General features: G+C 35.8%; 1 protein-coding gene and 1 long non-coding RNA gene across 3 annotated transcripts in view; one reads left to right on the forward strand and one right to left on the reverse strand.

Moving 5' to 3' along the window:
* Positions 1-1842: 1842 nt before the first annotated feature.
* Positions 1843-15143, forward strand: LOC141380906 (uncharacterized). Its single transcript, XR_015526231.1, has 3 exons — positions 1843-2149; positions 11285-11418; positions 11565-15143. It is a non-coding gene; the product is annotated as an uncharacterized LOC141380906 (long non-coding RNA).
* lrp5 (low density lipoprotein receptor-related protein 5) overlaps positions 6165-15362 on the reverse strand; it is a 127145-nt gene continuing 117947 nt past the window's right edge. Inside the window, 7 exon segments of one of the 2 annotated variants that reach the window (NM_001430956.2) lie at positions 6165-10156; positions 12005-12102; positions 12191-12333; positions 12473-12694; positions 12783-12893; positions 12965-13201; positions 14700-14825. In NM_001430956.2, the coding sequence (NP_001417885.2) occupies positions 9895-10156; positions 12005-12102; positions 12191-12333; positions 12473-12694; positions 12783-12893; positions 12965-13201; positions 14700-14825 (1199 nt within the window). In that variant the 3' untranslated portion in view covers positions 6165-9894. 2 annotated transcript variants of the gene reach the window in all.

Below are 15362 nucleotides of genomic sequence, written 5' to 3' on the forward strand. Positions count from 1 at the left end.
TGTGCTTATATCTGTCAACAGCCAAAACACAGACCTTCAACACAGAGACAAATCACACACGCATACACTCGCTTTTTGTTGGAGACATTGGAAATACATTCGTAACTGATAAATGTGTTATGGAGACGTTTCCAGGGCTGCTGAGATATATAAAAATATATTAATAATTTGTCATCTAAGGTATCATTATAGAAAGAGGACAATCACATTTTTTTGAGATTAATTAATCATTAATAAATATTTATAATCAACTGTAAGTTATATAAATAATCACGTATTATATCAAATCTGTCAAAACAAACTACAAATAATATTTTATCTACAATAATATTTACCATCACAATAAAATAAAGTAATTAACAACAATGTTGAATTAATGATAAATCTCAAAAATAAACACACACATTGGTAAATATTAAATATCATAAAGTAATAAAATTAACTATAATTGAAATACATAAATATTTGATAAAAATATACCCATTTTATTAATTTGATACATTTTTTTTTAAATTTTATACAAAATAAATAACAATAATTTATAATTAAATGTATAAATAATATTGTAGAAGTTAATATTTCACCTAAAAATTAAAATAATAATACAAAAGAACTACCTTTATATTAAAATGCTTTCCTTGTTATAAACACTCATACAATATATGAAATATTATGAAGTAATTAAATGAAATATTGTTAATATATATACATTTTTGATAATTATATACAGATTTTATCAATTGAATACAATTTTATCAATTTTATACAAAATAAACAACAATAATTTATAATTACATGTATAAATAATAATATTTTAGTAGCTAATATTTCACCTAAAAATTTAATTAATAATACAAAAGAACTACATTTACATTTTTAAATAATGCCTGATTTATTATAAACACACACAGTATATATAAATATGAAATATTATGAAATAATTAAATTATTATTGAAATATACTAATATTTGATAATAATCTACACATTTTATTAATTTTATACAAAATAAATAACAATCATTTATAATTAAATGTATAAATAATATTGTAGTAGCTAATATTTCACCTAAAAAGTTAATTAATAAAACAAAATGACTAGTTATATATATATATATATATATATATATATATATATATATATATGTTTTCTTTAATATAAACATGCACACAATATAAATATGAACTATTAAATAGTAATTAAATATTATAGAAATATATCAATATTTGATAATAATATAAACATTTGATCAATTTAATACAATTATTTATATTATATTTATATTATATTTATCAATGTAAATTTTATTTATACATTTTTATGCAACATAAATAACAATAATTTATAATCAAATGTGTAAATAATATTGTAGAATCTAATATTTTATCACAAATTTTAATAATACAAAATAACTAAAATTCGATATCAAAAGTTTTTATTATTATAAACACACACTCCTTGTTTCCATTTAATCATTTTCATTGTATTCAAATAAAATTAATATTAATAATAAAAAAATCTTATAGTATTTCATATCTGTTCATGTTTCATTTTTGTCTCTGTGAGACTATAGGTTTTCATTAACAAAATAAAATATTTTTAACATAATATAACACTATTGCCCAGTTATGGGTTGCAACTGGAAGGGCATCCACTGCGTAAAAACATATGCTGGATAAGTGGGCGGTTCATTCCGCTGTGGCGACCCCAGATTGATAAAGGGACTAATAAACCGAAAATAAAATAAATGAATAATATAAGATAATAGTTCTTCTTTTAAACCACAAGAGGGCAGCAGAACACAAACCACCCACAATCCTGAAAAAGAGGCCTGGCAAAGCTCAAGCACAGATTTCTTTTATTACCTGAACACGCAACTCCACTTCAGCAGTGTCACACTCAACAATAACATCTCATAACGCTCTGTTTGGATTAATCCAGTGTGTTTCTGCATTCTTGCTCATGTTTGTTGCTTCACCACTGGACTGAGACGCGCTCGCTCAATTCAATTAACAGCTGCCATATTGAGGCCTCGGGCTGCTCGTTCAGTGTAAACCTACATCGGATCACTTACCGAAATAATAACACACCTGCTTTCCAAAAGACCCATACTTTAAGCTATTTCACGACTGTAGTAGCAGAATAAGAGGGTGAGTTGAGTTGCTATATCATAAATAACGAATTTATACATTCTACATCAACTTACGTTAGCCTAACGTTACTTACGTCGTTTGAAATAAGGGGCTAAGTTATTTGTAAGAATTTATAGGTGAAATTGGTTTTGTATTCGAATGTTCAGTCATTCTCCTTAATAATATAATTTAAGAAAAGTATTTTTTGCGAATTCCAAAAAATATTAGCAGCCATTTAGCCCTTTTCACACAGTGATACCGGTAAATATCCGGAAAATTTACGGAACGACTTTACTGGTAAATTCAAAAAAGCGCTGTTCACACAGGCGAGGACGTTACGGAATTTTTCCGGAAAAGAGCATTCACACATCCATTCCAAAATACCGGTAAATTCTGACATCATTCACCACAAATGAGCTTTAAACGGCTGCGCTTGTATTTGTAAACATTTGACTAAATTACAAACTCTGTGGATGATCAATATTGTAAACAACTTTCGCAGGATCACTTTCGCATTTCGAGATGTTCATAATATGTGCGTGTGCAGGCTGTTTCATGGGCACACGCAAAGCTTGAAGGTAAACAAACAACGGCTTATCATAAGCATCTCATCGATGATTATTTACACAGTTGGCATTAAGAAGAACATATAAACGTGATCTGACTAACTTCTAGCAGCTAAATGTGTCTGGGAAAATATTCAAAGGCTTTTATTCTCATAAACCGCGCGGACGTAAATGCGTCTGACTGTTCTGATTGGCTAAAGCAGACGTCTTACGTCAGCACGTTCTAGACGTGCACACGCTTATTCCGGAAATCTTCCTTCTGCGTTCACACAGCGCAGCATTCCGGCAAATTGCCAGTAATGTTACAACTTCTCTTTCCGGAAAATAGCCAGAACGAATTTACCGGTATTTTCAAAAAGGACCTGTTCACACATACAACCTTTCCGGAAAATTGCCGGTAATTTTCCGGAAAGGTCTGTATGTGTGAAAGGGGCTATTGATTATCAAAGAACACAGTTTACAGTCTATTATATGGTGCTAATGTTGTTTTAAAGTCATAAGTTACTTGGACGCTAATTCTGACCAAAATTTTCAATTTAGCGTGGTAAACAATATAGAGACAGATAAATGAACCAATTTGCAAATATAAAACCAACTTTACCTTAATGGCTATCTGTAAGAATTTTAGCAATTAACTTCGCGTTTAATGCTAATATTAACAACTAACGTTAGCCTACTTAACCGTTTGACGATGAAGGCCTCTAGATCAGGGTGTCCGAACTTTTTTGTATGAAGGGCCAAAATCCAAATCTCTTTCATTACCTGGGCCGAAAATAAATACCAAAACAAAGTTCGCCGCTAAGAATTGTTTTTCTACTGGCCCAATTGCGCCAGTGCTTTAGATTTTTACTTGCCCTTTGCCAACATTTTCACTAGCCCCACCAAAAAATAAAGTTAATAGCTATTTCTAAGCCAGGTTTTAAATAATGTGTCAAAATAATGTCTGTGAATCTAGATTTATATTAAAAAATGGTAATGTATTAGAGCAAAATTCAAATTATGTAAACAAAAATGACTAATTCTCTGTGACTTTTGCAAAGCAAAAGGTGTCTGACTTGCCAAACTGATGGCAAACTTCAAAATATCACAATGTTTCGTCATGTTGTACCCACGTAAATCTCTGTTCAAGTGTTAGAAACAGGTTTTCTTTTAGCCTCATAATTTGATGTTGCCATATTTTTGCCATCTCTTCGCTACAGAAAAAATGACTCACAACATCCAATCAGATAATAGGAACCAAAAAGCAATATAGTGTTTATGACTTTACAGAAAAAGGTGGCATTTAAATGTTTAAAAGCACAAATCGTTTCTTGATTCTAAGAGTGTATTGACAAATAGTCACAGGCAAATGAAAGTTTGGTGACAATCAGGCCAGTAACAATCTTTTCTACTGTCCCAAGCGTCTCTCACGCTGGTCCCAGGCCATCAAGCAGTCCTTATCGTTGAGCCCTGAAAACTATTTTACATTAAAGTTGCCATGGATACTTTCCTAATTTATATTATTTTTCCTTAATATAAAAACTTTACTTTCAATCCTATTAACTAATACAGAATAACTTTTTTATAATAACTTATCCCAATAAAAACATAAACAATCATATTTAAAACACAATTGAGCTCAACGCACACTAGTCAAGCAGAATCTGCCTTGATTCACCCACCAAAGTCTCTGCATTGTCCTCTATCTGTCTGTCATATGTATGTTTTGAACTAAATCTGATTCATTTACAGCATTTAAATTAAAATATTTGATTTCAGATCGCCTGCTGTTCCTGACAGCGCGAGTGGCTACACAGTCTTTCATCTCGTTTTACGCTGAATTTAACTGAACGTATTGTCATTACATTACAACATTGACACTGTAAAACAGGGGTCAACAAACTTTTTCCTGGAGGGCTGGTATCCTGCAGATTTTAGCTCCAACCCTAATCAAACACACTTGAACAAGCTAATCAAGGTCTTACTTGAATCATCCAGGCAGGTGTGTTGAGGCAAGTTGGAGCTAAACCCTGCAGGGACACCGGCCCTCCAGGACTGAGATTGGCGACCCCTGCTGTAAAAGGATGCTTTGAAAAAAAACGAAGAAATTCTTAATTACTTTTTTTTCTTTTAAATCTTTTCCAAGGACTATGACAAATAACATATTTATTTACCATAATATTTCAGAAACCGCATTTAAATAATACCAGTATTGAAAGTTTTTAGATGTTTAAAATCGTCCTAATTTTTGTAAATGACGCATTCAAAATGTCATCATTGCTCTGTCTCTGACGTAATGTTTATTCGTAAATGTTCAGTGTTAAAAGCGAAAGATTAAGTATGAGAAAGGACAAATGTGCTCGATTTAAAATTAGTGATTTAAAAACTCTTTGAATCTGGTGGCCATAAAAAGTGGGTGTTTGGTAACCAAAAACTAATCTGCAGTAACTTTTTAATATGTTTTTGTATCAATTTTAAAAAGAATGTTCCGGGAAACTTTGAGGAAACATTATAATTATTTAAATATAGAAAACTTTCCTTATTAAGTACTGACTGAGAATGTTTTGGGAATGTTTTCAGTTTACACTCGCTTTTACGTTTCTGTGCATTATAGCTCTGAAAAAAAGGTCTCAACCTGTTCGCCACAGCAGAATGAACCACCAACTCATCCAGCATATGCTTTACGCAGCGGATGCCCATTTATTTAATTTTTTTGTGAACTAAATTAAAATGTTATGAGAACGTTCACTGTTGCAGGGTTCCTGAAGCACAGGAAAAGTACTTTCCAGCTGCAACCCATCACTGGGAAACACCCATACACACTCATTCACACACTACGGACAATTTAGCTTACACAATTCACCTATAGCGCATGTCTTTGGACTTGTTGGGGATACCGGAGCACCCGTTGGAAACCCACGCCATCACGGCCAACACTGCTTGCGGCTGGAAGGGCATCCGCTGCATAAAAACGTGCTGGATAAGTTAGCGGTTCATTCCAGTGTGGCAACGGCAGATTAATAAAGGGACTAAGCCGAAAAGAAAATTAATGAATGAACTAAAAGCAAACCTAAAAGAATGTTCAGGGGGCATTATCCTAACATTGAGGGAACACTCTGCTTATGCAAAAAAAAAAAACAACAACTTTTTTTGCCAAGTACAAACTAGAACATGTTTTGGGAACAGTATGGGAACCCGACATTTCACACATTTAGCCAGTTTACACTGGCTCCTATTGCTGTTCTATGATACATGAAAACACTCTTTACACAATATTCAATATAATCCTCAAAGTTGATCGAGTGTAAATATTATTATCTGAAAAAAAGCTCATTCATTTCATTTGTAGTCTTTATCAAATAATACCAAATAATGTGATTACTATAATACTAAAAAGTTAAAGTGCATATAGCTTGAACAGATTGAATAATTCATATGAAAATAAGTCATAAGCAGCATCCTTAACAAATACAATAATGCTACATTTCTTAAAATAGAACCTTTATTATATATAAAAATGCTTTTGATACAAAAATTGTCACAAATGTGCATTATATGAGGCATTTTTGTACACAAAACAAAGACATTGGTGGTGCACCGAATAGCAAAAGCGCCTCGGCTTTGAGTGGATGGTATGATCTAGAGTCTAGACGGATGCGCTCAAACTCCAGATCTGCTAAAGTGGTATAAAAATCCAGAAAAACTCCATTCAGTCACATTTAAGGCAGAAAAAAATGTTACCTCAAGGGAAATGTAATGAAATAAAATTTGAAGTTAAGCTGGTCTTTGTTGAGTCTAAAATCACAACTAAAATTTGAATTGAAAGACAGTTTTGTCTTCTTTTGCGTGGCTATCTGTCAAAACACAACTAACATTATCAGTCAGAGTTCAGATTAAAACTCATTTAATCGTGTAGTTTGTTTCCTAATACTATAATTCTAGCGATTACGCATGTGTGATTTCCATAAGTGCTCATTTTGGCAAAGAAAAACAAGTACATTTTAAGATTGTTTCAATCAAACAGACATTTCAATGTGAGCTACAAATGTTTTAACCTAAATAAAATGAACGTTGCTGTCGAATTAGTATTAGAAGAGGGAAACACAGTTCGATGCCTAAACTTTAGCAGACAAAAAGAAAAATAGATCCACACTTTTCTAAATAAAAGAAGCGTTTGTTACCATAATATTATGGTAAAATGAACCACAGATCCTCATGTTCCAATCATAGCTTAGTTTAACTGTATTATTATTACTATAATTGTTTGTTTACTAAAAAGCAATGCTTTCTTAAAGGGATAGTTCACTCCCATGTCATCTGAAATGCTTAAAACTTGTATAGTGTAGAAAAGGAGATGTTTATAAGAATGTTTAAGTTGCTCTTTTTTATATAATAAAAGTGACCAAAACTTAAGAAATGTAATGAATGAATAAAACTTAAAGGGTAACGCTTTATTTTAATGGTCCATTTGAGTATTAGTAGACTGTCTGCTTAATATCTGTAGATACTGCTGCTAAACAGACGTTTAACCGACTACAAGAACTTTGCAAGTACGTCAACTTACACACACCCCAACAGTCTACTTATAATCTTATAAAACTAGTTGACATGTAGATGCAGTACAACTTTAACAAACAAACCATCAAAATAAAGTGTTACCACTAAGTTCTGATTTGGTTTCAGAATACTTTGACTTGCTGTCTGGCCCTCATTCGATTTCATCGCCGAAAAGAGCAGCTTGAACATTGTGCCAAATGTCTCCTTTAATGTTTAACAGACAAAAAGAAGTCATACACATCTCCAAGGACACGATGTTCATTTTTAGTGACACTATCTCTTTAAAACGCGAGTTTAAACAAGATACTATCTCCTTCAAAAATAATGGCATTTCACATGTAGCGTGCATCCGGAAAGTATTCATAGCTCTTCACTTTTTCCATATTTCTTTATGTTACAGCCTTATTTCAAAATTGATTAAATTCATTTACTTCCTCAAAATTCTACACACAATACCCCATAATCACAATGTGAATAAGTGAAAAAACATATATTTTTTAATTGTTGCAAATTTATAAAAAATAAAAAAGCTGAACAATTACATGCACATAAGTATTCACAGCCTTTGCCGTGAAGCTCTAAATTGAGCTCATGTACATTCTGTTTCCACTGATCATTCTTGAGAAGTTTCAGCAGCTTAATTGGTGTTCACCTGTGGTCAATTCAGTTGATTGGACATGATTTGAAAAGACATACACCTGTCTATATAAGGTCCCAGGGTTGACAGTGCATGTCAAAGCATAAACCAAGCATGAAGACAAAGGAATTTTCTGTAGACCTCTTGAGACAGGATTGTCTTGAGGCACAAGGCTGGGGAAGGTTACAGAAAAATTTCTGCTGCTCAGAAAGTTCCAATGAGCACAGTGGCCTCCATCATCCTTAAGTGGAAGATGTTTTGAACCACAAGGACTCTTCCTAGAGCTGGCTGGCCATCTAAGCTGAGTGATCGGGGGAGAAGGAGCTTAGTCAGGGAGGTGATCAATAACCTGATGGTCACTCTGAGCTCCAGCGTTCTTCTGTGTAGAAAGGAGAACCTTACAGTAGGACAACCATCTGTGCAGCAATCCACCAATCAGGCCTGTATGGTAGAGAGGCCAGACAGAAGCCACTCACCGACTGGACTTTGCCAAAAGGAATCTGAAGGACTCTCAGACCATAAGAAACTAAATTCTCTGGTCTAATAAGACTAAAATTGAACTCTTTGGAGTGAATGCCAGGCGTTTTGTTTGGAGAAAACCAGGCACCGCTCATCACCAGGCTAATACCATCCCTACAGTGAAGCATGGTGTTGGCAGCATCATGCTGTGGGGATATTTTTCAGCAGCAGGAACTGGAAGACTAGTCAGGATAGAGGGAAAGATGAATGCTGCAATGTACAGAGACATCCTGAATGAAAATCAGAGTGCTCTTGACCTCAAACTGGGGTGATGGTTCATCTTCCAGCAGGACAATGACCCAAAGCACACCTCCAAAATATCAATGGAGTGGCTTCACAACAACTCGGTGAATGTCCTGAGTGGCCTAACCAGAGCCCAGACTTAAATCCTATTTAACATCTCTGGAGAGATCTGACAATGGCTGTACACTGTCGCTTCCCATCCAACCTGTGAAACTTCAGAGGTGCTGCAAAGAGAAATGGGCAATAATTCTGACAGGTCTGCAAAGCTTGTGGCATCATATTCAAAAAGACTTGAGGCTGTAATTGCTGCCAAAGGTGCATCAACAAAGTATTGAGCAAAGGCTGTGAATACTTGTGTACATGTAATTTTTCTTTTTTTTATTGATTTGCAACAATTCATTTAATTGATTTCACATTGTCATTATAGGGTATTGTGTGTAGAATTTTGAGAAAATAAAAGGAATTTAATCTATTTTGCAATAAGGCTGTAACATAAAAAAATGTGGAAAAAGTAAAGCTATACAAATACTTTCCAAATGCACTGTATTTTCAAATATGACTATACACAAAAGCGACGCTCAAGAACTTTTTTTGCTATGAAAGATTAATAATAATAATAATAATAATTGTACAATGGTCTATGGTCAGTTCTCATTATATAAACAAAACTTTTTAGCTGGCTGTTTTCATTCGTCATTATTTACAGTACAATACGTATGTACAATAGCAGCAAACACACTTTTGGTAAACAGAACAAACCAAACATATGCTTGGAATCGTATCATATTCACATAAAAACAATCAAAACAACACCTTGTGGCCATTACAAAAAAAAAAAAAACTAATGAAATATTTACTTAATTACACGTATGTACAACTCCGCAGCAGTGGACGATTTTGGTGTTATAATTTGGTTTGCGATTTAATTCCTTTTTAATTCATATTAGGCGTAAATAAAAATCATACCGAATCGATATGCTCGGATTCCGACATATTGAAGCGCTGATAGTTGGGAGGGAATTATATATCTAAAAAATAATGTCATAATATAATTCACTCGTCCAATCACGTCCACTGTACATCTAAAACTGAGGCCGAAAATGTCCTGCTCCTCTTCTCAAAAAGCTGAAATGATTCTTGAACAAAAGCGTGTGTGAGTGTGTGTGTGTGTGTGTGTGTATGGGAGAATAAAATAAAATCTTTAGTGTCTTCTTTTTGGAGCTATTTAAAAGTATTTACAGAGGGCGGCAGGTGGCCGGGTGTCATGAGGAGTCTGTGCAGGGCGAGGGGGGCGGCGGGCACAGGTGGAAGTAGCTGCGCTCGGTGGAGGGTGAAGGTGGACAGCTCTCCTCTGCTGACATGTACTGGCTGCGGGGGGTCGGGGGTGGAGGGTAGGGGTCAGAGTCTGAATTGAGGTCCATGTAGTACTTGTTGCTTTTCCAGCGGCTGGTGGTGTAGTCGCTGTCGCACACGTCTGTGCTGCAGGGGGTGGTGGGGGGCGCGACCCCTCGCATCAGATATGGTCTAAAGAGGGGAATATTGGGTCAGTAAAAGCTGAAAAAATACTTAGCTGTGCATTTATAAGAGTTTATATATATCTAGCAACCTCTCAAACCACTTACCTGTATACTGTCACCTACTACTCACCTACTGACCAGACAATCAACATTTCCATTCCCCTATCTATCTATCTGTCTGTCTGTCTGTCTGTCTGTCTGTCTGTCTGTCTGTCTGTCTGTCTGTCTGTCTGTCTGTCTGTCTGTCCGTCCGTCTGTCCGTCCGTCCGTCCGTCCATCTGTCTGTCTATTTATCTGTCTATCTGTCTTACTGTCTGTCTTTCCATCCGCCCATCTGACTATCCATCCATCTGACTATCTGTCCAACTATCTATTCATCCCACTGCCCGTCCATCTATCTGACTATCCATCCATCTGTCTATTCATCTGGCTATCCATCCTTCCATCCATCCGTCAGTCCGTCCAACTATCTATCCATCCCACTATCCGTCCATCCAACTGACTATCCATCCATCTATTTATCCATCCATCTATTTATCCATGACTATCCATCTATCTAGCTGACTATCCGTCCATCTATCTATCCATCCATCTATCTATCTATCTATCTATCTATCTATCTATCTATCTATCTATCTATCTATCTATCTATCTATCTATCTATCTATCTATCTATCTATCTATCTATCTATCTATCTATCTATCTATCTATCTATCTATCTATCTATCTATCTATCTATCTATCATAAAACTATTCATCAATCAATCAATAAATCAATCCATCTATCCATTCGTCCATCTATCCACCTACCTACAGGCCCACTTACCTTTTTACAGATCCTTAACAATTATGTAGAGAAAAATGTGGGGTCATTCATTCCAAGCCATTTTTAAAATTGTTGTACTTTTATTTTGTTAAAATATGACTTGTTTGTGATTTGTTTTGTTTAATTTGTTAAATGCAGACACCATTACGTTGTGGGATAGGAGTCAGCAGTACACAGAAAAAAAAGGGGGGGAAAGAAGATTTTTTTTGGACCACTTCATGGTTTTGTTGAAAAGAAATACTGTTTTTGGAACTAATTTAATTTGATGTCATTTCTAATCTTAATTATGATCTTTTTTTGTTGGTCAGTTATCTACAAAACAAACAAGAAGAATTTGTCCACAATGACCCAGGACAGGCTTTCCAGATTATTCTCAACACTGAACATCAGTGTGTGGGTCAGATGGCCATTTCAGATGATGGACTTTATGGACATTTTAAAGGTAAAATGCTTGTTGGATTCTTTTTACAAGCTTTTAATGAGTCATTTAAATGTAAAAAAACAAAAAATCATGATTTTATTGTATTCTCATTTGTAATAATTTTTTATAATGTAAAATCAACTATATAGGCTATTCTGATTATGCAGGGGGGTCTATGCAGTTTTCGCTACGTCACTGACCCTACACCTACTTACCTACCCATCTTTCCGCCCAACTACTGGCCTATCTACCCGTTTCCTTCTTACCAACCCATTTCTCCACCTGCAAAGTGGCAATCCTTCTATCCACCCAAGTTGCTTCCCATCTATACATCTACCAAGCCATCTACTCATCTATCCACCCACTTTCCAACCTAACCTATATGATCCAACTATCTATCCACCCTACCCACTAATCTATATCTACTTTCTTACCTTCTCGCCTACCTATCCAGCAATCTATATTAACAATTATTCTACCCCGTCAACCAATCTACAGACCTAACGTATGTCCACTTACCTTCCTACCACCTTCTCCTCAATCCACCGACCTATTTGTCCATTTATCAATTAGTCTACCCATTCGGGATCTGTGGTTTACAACATACCTGTAAGACCTGGTTGTTGACGGGCTGTTGGATGAATAAAAAACTTCTGCGTTGTAAAGTGAGCGATCCGTGGCTGGCGATGGAGGAGGGTTGAGCATCTATACATAGAACAGACAACAAAAAATGATTATATAAACACTGGCCTACACAATAAAGAAGACCACAAACTGAGGAACTGCACTGTACCTGTGGGTAAAATGCTCCTTTGGTGCTGGAAGAGCTGCTGGATGAAGCTCCTGTCACATGGTTTCGGTCATAGAGAGGAGCTCCGCTGCTACTGCTGCCCATCAGACTCACTGAGCTCATCATTGACTTCCCACATGATATCCCTGTGACACGGAGATAGACTCATCACACACTGAACTCAAAGACAGATGCTAAGGCCCTGGAATACTTTTATTTAGGAAGGTTAGAAAAGGCTTCAAACATCCAAACACTTGAGAATTACTGGAAATGCCAGACCTTTACCATGCTGCGAGTTTGTGGGTGCGATGAAGTTGAGTGGCACGTGGGGCGTCCCACTGATGTACTCGTGTGGAAATCCTCCATTGGGGCCTTTGTAATGACGACACACGACTCTCTGGCACACGAAACACATGCCTCCCATTACGAAGACAGAGAGGATGATGCCGATGACTGGGCCGATGGTGCTGGTGTGACGTGGAAGATCGTTGGGTGGTGGTGGGAAGTCTGTGAACAAGCCAAATAGGGATAAGTGTGTCTTGCTGGCACTGTTATATCGATGTGTGGTCAGATGCTAAGGTATTGGTTAACGTACCGCAGAAACGCTCGTCAGATTCATCAGTGCAGTCTGGGAAGGAGTCGCACTGCTGCTTCTTCAGAATACACTGGCTGTTGCCGCAACGGAACTGATTAGACAGGCAAATGGCTGCAAAAAGAGAGGCTGTTAGTTTAGATGGCTTCCATTAGTGCAACTAGCTTCTGCGAAACGAGACCTACTTTCACAGTCCTGTTCATCGGAGCCGTCTGCGCAGTCAGGCTCTCCATTGCAGCGCACCTGAATGTCCACACACTGGCCTTTGTCACACTGAAACTGCAGTTTGGAGCAGATGGGACAGTTCATCTCGTCACTGTTGTCTGCACATTCAGCGATGCCGTCACAGCGCCACGCCATGGGGATACAGTCAATCTCACCGGTAGCACAGGTAAACTGTTCGCTCGAACAGGTGGGAGGCTCTGAAGAGAATTGTGGGTATTTTTGTGGTTAGCGTATATACTAGGGATGTAACGGTATCAGAATTTCACGGTACGATAATACCTCGGTATGAATGGTACGGTACGGTATTTATTGAATAATTTACAGGAAAAACAAAACTAATGAAAATACTTGAAAAAAGTGCCAAAAGTGTTTATTTACCTTAGCAGTGAACATATCAATGACATACAAATTAGCCATCTATCTGTAAGTTTCGAAACAGGAACTTCAATTTTTCAATTTTAATAACAAAAAACTATTAAACCATATAAAAAAGTAGTTTCAATTTAGTTTTGTGAAAACTCATCACATTCAACATTTAATCACTCACTCACTCAGATAGAGATGGGTTTTTTTAAGGAAAATTTTCATATAAATATAATCTGGTAAAAGCTGGGATCTCTGGGCATGTCCCCTGCAACAGAAAAAAACCCTCTCATTTGGGACTGAGGTTTCTGGGACAGAGAGATATGATTTAGCCAAGGTTGAAAGCAGTGGGTAACGTTGTGCATTGTCTTTCCTCCACTTGAGAGGACAAGCCATGAGTGAGATAGAGGTCTCTTTGCAGTACAAGTCAATGTCTGCATCAATCTAACAAGTGTGCTGTGTTCTGCAGTCCCCATCACTGTTTTTAGTCGTATTCCCTGACTTATATTTCACCACAGCCTGGCAGTGCCTGCATATTGTTTTTTTTCTTTGTCTGTCATCTTTTCTCCTTTTTCGTATCTTTTTGGAAAGAAACCGAAATGCTTCCACACATCCGATTTAAAACCCGCTTTAGGTTCGATCATTTCCAGCTCTTTTTCTCTCCCGCTACTAGCAACACACTCCATTTCTGCATTACTGGATCTGTAGCGACAACAGACCGCAAAGGATGATGGCCACGCCTGGGCTGATGGCAATTGTAGTTCCCGCTACCTCCCGTTCGCTTCATTCGCCTAAGCAAACTTTTCTCAGAAATATAGTTTTATTGAGTCATCCGCCTACGGTAATATTGAAAAAAATTACTATTGCGTTATGACGGTATTTACAATATTGTTACATCCCTAGTATATACTTTTCAGATTTTTTTCAACACATTTATAAACATAATAGTTTTAATAACTCATTCCTTTTACCTTTATAATATTTCATTAGATATTTTTCAACATACTAGTATTCAGCTTAAAGTGACATTTAAAGGCTTAATTAGGCAGGTTAGGGTTGTATAACTGTGTTTTGTTCTGTAGACTATCTGAAAAATATTGCTTAAGATGGCTAATAATTTTCAATTTAAAATGGTTTTAAAAATGTAAAAACTGATTTTATTCTAGCCAAAATAAAACAATGAGACTTATTAATAAATATTAAAAATATTATCAGACATACTGTGAAAATTTCCTTGCTCTGTTAAATATTATTCGGGAAATATTTGTAAAACAATTCACAGGAGGGCTCTTTAATTTTGACTGCGACTGTAGGTGTGTTTGTGAGATGTACCTCCGCAGCTGAGCAGGTTTTGAAGCAGCACCAGATGCATGGGACACGAGCAGCGAGGCGTCCCGTCACCTTTAGCGATGCAGATGTGTGAACAGCCTCCGTTGTCACGGGAACACGGGTGGGTCGCTGTAAAAGAGAATTTAGAAAATGTTATCATATGCTGCTTCCGAAATCGCTCTGTACTCAGTAGGTACTACATTTGAACTTAAAGGTACCACTCGGCCGTAAGAAAAGTATGTTCGATACAATATAAATGTGATTAGTATGAATGGAACTCTGATGTACTACATTCACCATTTTGTCATCATCACATGACCTATACATGTCAGTTGCGTAGCTTCACTCCAGGTGAAATTAGAATTATAGTTTGATCATTTGCATTATTATATATTAGTGCAATCGATAATAATCAAATCCAAAATAAAAGTTTGCTTTGACATAATTTAAATTTGTGTACTGTGTATATTTATTATGTATATATAAATACACTCAGACATGCATATATATTTTGTTATTTAGATTTAGATATAAAACATATTGTGTATGATACAAATTACATATAATTTTAAATATCTATTTAAGAAAATTGTTTTGCATGGATTTGTTTTTATGTATGTGTGTGCGTCACGTATACATATTAACTACAGTAATACACACATATTA

Source organism: Danio rerio, chromosome 25 (assembly GCF_052040795.2).
Source record: "Danio rerio strain M-AB ecotype USA chromosome 25, GRCz13ab, whole genome shotgun sequence".
In the NCBI taxonomy this organism is placed as follows: domain Eukaryota; kingdom Metazoa; phylum Chordata; class Actinopteri; order Cypriniformes; family Danionidae; genus Danio; species Danio rerio.